The sequence below is a fragment of the Suricata suricatta genome, chromosome 17, assembly GCF_006229205.1.
Source record: "Suricata suricatta isolate VVHF042 chromosome 17, meerkat_22Aug2017_6uvM2_HiC, whole genome shotgun sequence".
Lineage (NCBI taxonomy): Eukaryota > Metazoa > Chordata > Mammalia > Carnivora > Herpestidae > Suricata > Suricata suricatta.
The window spans coordinates 53,494,589-53,503,083 of record NC_043716.1 but is presented as its reverse complement, the minus strand read 5'-3'; the positions used below and the strand labels follow the sequence as shown (position 1 = coordinate 53,503,083).

General features: G+C 58.8%; 1 protein-coding gene across 1 annotated transcript; it reads left to right on the top strand.

Annotated features, from left to right (window-relative positions):
* Positions 1 to 1,309: 1,309 nt before the first annotated feature.
* On the top strand, positions 1,310 to 6,655 carry MRPL38 (mitochondrial ribosomal protein L38). Its single transcript, XM_029926852.1, has 9 exons — positions 1,310 to 1,419; positions 1,526 to 1,705; positions 3,453 to 3,587; positions 3,668 to 3,876; positions 4,374 to 4,446; positions 4,573 to 4,618; positions 5,600 to 5,758; positions 5,998 to 6,134; positions 6,302 to 6,655. The coding sequence occupies exons 1-9, from the start codon at positions 1,353 to 1,355 to the stop codon at positions 6,436 to 6,438; spliced, it is 1,143 nt and encodes a 380-aa protein (XP_029782712.1). The 5' UTR covers positions 1,310 to 1,352; the 3' UTR covers positions 6,439 to 6,655.
* The last annotated feature ends 1,840 nt before the right edge of the window (positions 6,656 to 8,495 follow it).

The following is an 8,495-nucleotide window of genomic DNA, read 5'->3' as shown; positions in this document are numbered from 1 at the left end:
AGGCTTGCCTTTCAAGCCCAAGAGAAATGAGGGTTTTTTTTAATGTTTTTTTATTTATTTTTGAGAGACAGTGAGAGCAGGGGAGGGTCAGAGAGGAGGGAAGGATCAGAATCTGAAGCAGGCCTCAGGCTCCGAGCTAGCTGTCAGCACAGATCCCAACGTGGGGCTCAAACCCACGAACTGGGAGATCATGACCTGAGCCGAAGCCAGATGCTTAACCGACTGAGCCACCCAGGCGCCCCAAGAAATGAGTTTAGAATTAGGGAACAGGTCTCTATGCCCTTGTCTATCTTCAGGGCAGCCGTATGCATTCAACTGTTGGAAACAGGGTAGGATGGTATTTGTATTTTAGGAAATACATTGTAGCTGTGGGGTGAACTCACTGGAGGGGGGCAGGTCGGAAGGCTGCTGGTGGTGGTGCTGGGGAGACTGAGGACAGCACTACCGGGCATGACAGTGAGGGGTCATAGAAACGTGACCCCACAGGACCTGATGCCAGACATAGACGGTCTTCATGTGCCAAGGAGAACCCCCAGGTTTCCAGCCTACGCAGCTGGGTGATGTCACGCAGAGGACACCAGTGTCCATGAAACAGCCAAGTAGAGATGTTCCACAGACATTAATACTCGGTCCCTGTACATGCTCTGTATCACTGTCGCCGGCATTAAGGTGTGACAGGTAGCTTATTCCCTAACATCAAACCCCCCCTCCCCGGGCAGATCACAGACAGTAGAGGGCTGCACAGCTGTTTATCTGCTGGCCTTTTTCCCTTCAAAATTATAAACAACTTCTCAAAGTCATAACCCAGATGCTTAATTCCGTTCCCTGTAGAGGAGAAATTCTGGGGGAAGTGACAATGAGAAAAGACGCTGGTGGGGACGATACTATCCGCTTGCAGTTGATATATGTGAGAATCCGTGCTAGGCCTTGCAAACCGTTGATATCCAAGTGACCCCATTCTTAGTGGGTTCTAGGGCAGTGAGAGAACACGCATGTTTCTCAAAAGTGGGGCCTAATGGAGAAATCCGAACCGCCTGATCAGCGACCCGTAAGCTGCAAACCTCAGTGCCTTAGAGAGACCCTGGGTGTCTGCATTCACAGAGGGGCAGGCTATGGTGTGTGCCGCCCCCTGGTGGCCGGCCGTGGGCAGGGCCCGGACCCCGCGCAGCTCCGCCCCGCCGGCCACCCGGCACTTCCGGAGCCGGGACGCCGGGAGCCCACCGCCCACTTCGGGCCGGAGGAGGAGCCTGAGGTCGGGTGGGGGCGTGGCTTCCGGGACGCGAGCCCAAGGGCGGGGCCTCCGCGGCGCGCTCAGGCACTGCCCCGGCCACCTCTGCCGGGTCCTAGGGAAGATGGCGGCGCCCTGGTGGCGAGCTGTGCTGTGTGGAAGTCGGAGGTGGCGGAGCTTCGGCACTTCGGGTGAGGGGTCCGAGGTGGGGGGCTCTCGGAGGTCCCCGTAAAGACCAAACCCCGAGGCTCGAGCCAGCGTCCGCCCTTGGCCTCACGTCCCGCTCTCTGTCCGCAGCCGCCCTGAGTCGCCGGACCGCCCCTCTGGGGCCGATGCCCAACGAGGACATCGATGTGAGCAACCTGGAGCGGCTGGAGAAGTACCGAAGCTTCGACCGTTACCGGCGCCGGGCGGAGCAGGAGGCGCGGGACCCGCACTGGTGGCGGACGTACCGGGAGTACTTCTGCCGGGAGTCAGGTGTGCGGCGGCCGGAGCAAAGATGAGGACCCAAGTGCTAGTCCTCGGAGCCAGGGGGTCTTGGCTCCAGGATGTCTGGGCCTGGTGGCCTGGAATACACATACATGATGGGTTGATCTTGTCGTTTCCACCTGGTCCTTCCCGAGATGTTATATAATCTAAAGAAGTGTCTCTTACAAGGGACACGAAGAGGCATCTGTAAAGTGGAGATGCAGGTCCTAGCAAAAATAGAAGCAGGAAGGGGCGCCTGGCCGGCTCAGTCGGTAGAGCATGCTATTCTTGATCTCAGGGTCTTGAGTTCAAGCCTCAGGTTGGCTGTAGAGTTTACATTAAAAAGTGGGGGTGGCAGGGACGACTGGGTTCAGTTGGTTAAGCGTCCAACTCTTGATTTTGGCTCATCTCCGTATCTCATGGTTCATGGGTTCGAGCCCCAGGTCGGGCTCTCCGCTGGCACCTTGGCGCCTGCTTGGGATTCCCTCTCCCTCTCTCTGCCCCTCCCCTGCTCACACTCTCTATCTCTATCTCAAAATAAAGAAATAAACATAAAAAAGGGGTTAGGGAAGGCAGGAAAGGGAGCATAAGGCAGATTTTTATGGAGCCCTTTATTTTCCCCATCTCAGAGTGACCTGCCTAAGCTTCACTTTCCTCAATGTAAAATAAAAGTTGTGTCTTTGTCACAAAATTGCTGTGTTAAAAGATGCAGTCCAGGGGATACCTGGGTGGCTCAGTCGGTTAAGTGTCCAACTTTGGCTCAGGTCATGATCTCGTGGATTTGTGAGTTTGAGCCCCACGTTGGGCTCTGCCTGCTTCGGATTCTGTCTCCCCCTCTGCCCCTCTCATGCTCATGCTCTGGCTCTCTCTGTATCTCAATAATAAATAAAAATGTTAAGGAAAAATTTTTAAAAGAAAGATGTAGGCCGTTAGATTTTTTTAGAGAAATGCCACCTCTGATGAGGGTTCAAAGCATCTTATTGTTACTGTCTAACATAAATGGAAAAAGGTACTGGGTTGAAGTCGTTTGGGGTCTTGTTATTCTGAGACCGGCAGTACAGGTATTGCCTAGGAGCTTGTTAGGAAAGCAGAATATCGGGCCTCACACTGACCTGCTGATTCAGAATCTGAATTTTAACAAAGTTCCCAGGTGACTTGTGTGGTGTGTCCATTAAAGTGTGAGAAGTGTGCTTCTAAGGGGCTTTATCTAGTTTCAGCTAATTATTCTACCAAGAACTCAGGTGTGTGTCCACGTCCAGGTGTGAACAGGCCTGAAGGTCATCCCAGCCGTAACTGGGAAGATCATCCACCTGTATTTCCCATGACCTAGGCAGAGTGGCCTGGTCTGGGGATCTCCAGTTGAACCCAGTTTGCTTAGCACATGGACCCCGTTCAGGTCTGTGAAGCTGACTGTACAGTACTGATTGAGTCTCGTGAATTAAAGGATAACATTGGGGGCGCCTGCGTGGCTCCGTCAGTTGGGTGTCCGACTTCAGCTCAGGTCACAATCTCACAGTCCGTGGGTTCGAGCCCCGCATCGGGCTCTGTGCTGACAGCTCGGAGCCTGCAGCCTGCTTCAGATTCTATGTCTCCCTCTCTCTCTTCCCCTTCCCTGCTCACTTTCTGTCTCTCAAAATAAAATAAAGGCATAAAAAAATTTTAAAGGGTAAGCTTGGGCGAGTTAGAAGACTAGGTGGAGATAGGCAGCTTCACTGAGACTTGATCCCACTTTCTCCAAAATATCTTCCCTCCCCAGATCCCAAAGACAAGATCGACATCGGGCTACCCCCACCCAAGGTCAGCCGGACCCAACAGCTGCTGGAGCGGAAAAGGGTCCTCCGGGAGCTGCGGGCCAACCCAGAGGAGGAGCGGGCCGCCCGCCTCCGCACAGGCAAGCCCCCCCACCAGGGTAGGAGGGCCCCCCAGTCCCTGCCCCCGCCCTGCATCCTAAGCAGCATCATTCCTTACCAGCGCGCATCCCACTGGAGGCGGTGCGGGCCGAGTGGGAGAGGACCTGTGGCCCGTATCACAAGCAGCGTCTGGCCGAGTACTGTGGCCTCTATCGAGACCTGTTCCACGGCGCCACCTTCGTGCCCCGCGTCCCCCTGCACGTGGCCTATGCCGTGGGCGAGGATGACGTGATGCCTGTATACCACGGCAACGAGGTCACTCCCACGGAGGTGAGTGCTTCCTTGTGCCCTTCCCCCCACTGCAGGACCACAGTCAGCTCCTTGCTGGAAGAGGCAGTTTTCCTGGCCGTAAAGGGCACAAGCATGGCATCTATATAGGCTGATTGATTTGATTTGATCCCTGTTTTTGATTCCCTGGTAAACAGCACCATGATAATTACCAGGAAGGAATATAAAATGAAAGAAAAAGAAGCTCCGCCTGGGCAGACTCCTAGCCCGCTGGCCTCAGAGCGCCCTCCAAGTCCATGTCCATTGACGTGAGGGCGGCCTTGTTCAGATGGAGAGCTGGATGGGCAACTCTGCAGGCTTCCTTCTACAAGCTTCTCTTTGCTGACCTGCCTCTCAAGGGACCGTCAGGGCTGTTTGAATCAGAGCAGGCTCTCCCTTCCCCCACGCTCCCTCAGACTCCTGTCCTCCAGAAAGGTCTGTTTACAGCAGCTGGTCTATCGCTGATGGGGGTGTCACCTTCCCCGTGGTCTCCCCGCCAGGCTGCCCAGGCCCCGGAGGTGACCTACGAGGCAGACAAGGGCTCTCTATGGACACTGCTGCTCACCAACTTGGGTAGGTGCCTGGGGCTCACCAGGCCTCCTGCCTCCCTCGCCTCCCGTGGGCCAGGCTCTGGGGGGGCTGGAGGCGGGGCCCGGTGTTTGTGGGGCCCCTCAGTCAGTGGGCTCTGTTTGTGTACAGATGGACACCTGCTGGAGCCGGATGCCGAATACGTCCACTGGCTGGTGTGAGTACGGGGGGGGGGGGGGGGGGGGGGGGGGCGGGGGGGGGGGGGGGGGGGGGGGGGGGGGGGGGGGGGGGCAGAGGCCTTCGAGGGAGGCCTGGACCCTGGAGAGGGCTGCCCTGCCTTTTAGTCCTGGCTCCACCTCGGATTAACTGTGGAACGTTGCATTAACCTCCCACGCCAGGTGGCAGCCCCTCACCTCCGCTTCCTGATGCCGTCAGGAGCCCCGGGGTGCACTGGGTGAAGACAGGTCCAGAAGAAAAGCAGGCAGGAGGCCTTGGCTCTTCCCACAGGCCTCTTGGTCCCCCTGTAAAACCAGGGTGATGCCCCCCATGCATTAGCCACCCTGCGGGGTTCTAGGACGGTCAGATGGGAAAGGGACAGTGGGAGGCCCCTGGCAGCCGGGGCTATCCAAGCTGGGCTGCCTTTTGTTTTCTCAGTGGCCTTTGGCTCTGGAGCCAGGGGGGCAGAGGTCAAGTAGTTGACCCCAGCTTTGGGACTTCTGGGCAATTGGGACCAGTGACCGGGAGGCTGGTTTCTACCATTTTTAGTCAGCTGCAGTTAGCAACCTGTGCAGCAGGACGCGCTGGGGAGTTATCTCGAGGGAAGGTATAGTGGTCGTCGCGGTGCCCAACAAACCCCAGAGCCTTCGGGAAGCCCAGGGGCGCCCCAAAGGTATTGTGACTGTCCAGCCCGAAAGGCTGTGGTGGCCCCGCCGGCGCACCACGGCCTAGTACATGGGCTGCTTGACCTCATTCTCTTCTTGACCATCCCTAGGACTCTTGTCCTCAGCCTCTGAACCTCTAGTGCTACCTTTCCGAGTGTGCGGTCCGTCCGAGGGTTCACAGAACCACGCCTCTGCCTCACTGTTCCATGAAGGTCATGTTAGGGTCCGTCCTCCCCCGGAGTGATGGCACCTCGAGGGAACACTCCTGCCGCCGCCTTCCTTGAGTGTCAGTTAATGGATAATTTTCCTCCCACCAGAACCAACATCCCAGGGGACAGGGTGGCTGAAGGACAGGAGACGTGTCCCTACCTGCCCCCCTTCCCTGCCCGAGGCTCCGGCTTCCACCGCTTTGCGTTCCTGCTCTTCAAACAGGATAAGCCAATTGACTTCTCCGGGGACGCCCGGCCCTCACCCTGGTAATCTGCACACACACCCTCCCGTCCCCATTCCCTATCCCCTCCCAGGCCTCAGGCCAGCTTCCCAGGAATGGTCTGCCCTGCTCAGTTCTCCTGTCCCTTACACTTGAGATGGGCAGAGGGTAGCTGTGCTAGGCAGCCCATGACGGGCCTCTCAGGACTGCCTGTGGGGCTGGAGGCGGGGCGTGGGGTTCCGATGCCTCATTCCCTGCTCTGAAATGCTCCCCATCTTCTGATAGCTACCAGCTTGCCCAGAGGACCTTCCGCACTTTTGATTTCTACAAGAAACACCAGGATGCCATGACACCAGCTGGCCTGGCCTTTTTCCAGTGCCGCTGGGATGATTCAGTCACCCACATCTTCCACCAGCTTCTGGGTAAGGCCAGAGTGGTCTGGGGGTGGGCGTTGGGGGGTGGCCTGAGCTCACAGACCTCCTGCCCTGCCAGGGAGAAGCGCCTGTCAGGAGGGCCACATTGGGTGGGCTGGCAGAGGGGAGGGGCTCAGGCCGGCCTCAGCCCACCGCCACACGCCCTCTTCCTGCAGACATGCGGGAGCCCGTGTTCGAGTTTGTCAGGCCACCCCCTTACCACCCTGAGCAGAAGCGCTTCCCCCACCGGCAGCCCTTGCGCTACCTGGACCGGTACAGGGACAGTCACGAACCCACCTACGGTATCTACTGAGTGGCCAGAGTGCCGCCCACCCCGGGAAGTAGACTGGGCCTCTCGGGCTCCACCAGCAGGAACAATAAAGACACAGCTCCACCGGGCCAGGCCGTGGGCTTCTGGGTCCTGCTCGAGGCCGTGCCTCTGTGGCCCTCCCAGCAGGCCCAGGGTTTGGGGATGAAGAGAGGTCTCCGAGGATGGTGGTGGAACATGTGAATAAAGGTGATTTTTTTAAGTCTATTTATTTATTTTGAGAAGGGGGAGGAACACAGCGAGGGAGAGAGAATCCCAAGCAGGCTCTGCACTGTCAGCATAGAGCCCAACATTGGCCTTGTACTCAAGACCGTGAGACCATGACCTGAGCTGAAATCAAGAGTTGGACTGTAGACCATCTGAGCCCCCCGGGTGCCCCAAAGGTAATTTTTGCCGTAGCTGGTCTGAGCCTTTGTTCGGAAGCAGCCCAGCCCCCCTCCAACCCCGTGATAGATTCGCGGCTTCAGGGTGGGAAGAGAGCGCCTCTCGCCTCGGCCGCTGGGGGGTGTCGGGCCCTGAGAGCAAGTGGCCGGAGGCAGGTTCAGCAGGAAGGCAGTGGGGCTTGGCTGCTCCCACAGGCCTCTTCAGAAGAGCTTTGCCAGCCCTGACCACTGTCCCCTTGCCATTGCTTTCACCGTATGGGGCAGACCCTGGCAGGAGTGAGGAGGAGGCCTGGACCTCTGGGCACACCCCCTGCTTGGGGCCCAGAAAGCCCCTGCACCCTCACTGGCTGGCTAGGACACTGTTCCTCCTCTCTAAGTAGCCACGCAGGACACCAGTGCACCTTTGCGGGGAAAAGGATCCTTACTTACTACAACACGGAAGCTAATGCATCGCAGCCAGCGGGCGTCCTGCCTCAAAATTAAGCTGGCTGGTTAGAAAAACCAGTAATCCTCCATCAGCTCTCGCTAGGCCAGCGCACTGTCCCAGGGCAGGTGGGCTAGAGCTGCGCCCCGCTCTCCTGTGCTCAGCTGCCGGGGCGACGCTATAAAAAGTGCGGCCCGCCCCGGCCAACAGGGAGCTCCCCAGCAGGGGGCCCAGGCGCAGGGTGGATTCCAAGGGCAGCTGAAGGTTGCTTTGGGTTTCCACTAAAAGGGTATGGAAAACACACTGTTGATTGGTCTCTGTGTTGGTGACCATAAATTTCCACCTCACTGTTTACTTTAAAAGAACCAAAATCTGGCGTAGCCTAGAGAAAGGAGATACCCCAGTCTGGCAAATGCCTGACACTCCGCTCGAGGAAAAGGGCAGCCAAGCACCTCCCATCAGGAGAGAGCCTGGGCCCAGCGCGGACTGCCCGGCACAGCCCCGCGCAGGCTCATTTAATCGCCTAAGCTGCTGGGAAGTAGCTGCTGTTTAGGTTTCCAGATGAGGGGCCTGGAAGGGGTTCCGGGGTGACCCTCAGCCAGGAGGGCCCAACGGGGTCCCCAAAAGGTCTTATCTCTGTAAGTGGGGGCCGCTCCCCCTTCCCCCCCTCCAATAGGAGCTGCTTAACGAGGGTTTGGAGCAACGGGATGGAATTCCCAGGGTGGGACCGCCGAGAGCCGGACCCCAAATCCCACCTGGGGTGACTCGGAGCCTCGACAGAAAGGAGCAGGCTGGGGCGGCGACGGCCGAGGCGCGAGTGGCGTGGGAGGCGGCCAGAGCACCGCTTCCCCAAGGCGGGCGCCGCCCCTCCCCGCCGCACCCACGCCCTGAACCGCCCACCCGCTCTCCGAGGCCCCGCCCCGCCCCTACCCGTTCTGGGAAGCCCCACCCCGCCCCGCCTCCACCTGCTCTCTGAGGCGCTGCCACCGCCATGGACGCGTTAAAGGACAAGCTGACCTGTGCCATCTGCCTGGAGCTCTACCTGGAGCCGGTGACGCTTCCCTGCGGCCACAACTTCTGCGGGGACTGCATCCGGGACTGGTGGGGCTGCCGCGACAAGGCGTGCCCCGAGTGCCGGGAGCACTTCCCGGACGGCGCCGAGCTGCGCCGCAATGTGGCGCTCAGCGGCGTGCTCGAGTTGATGCGCGCCGGGCCTGCCCCGGCGCCCGGCCCCG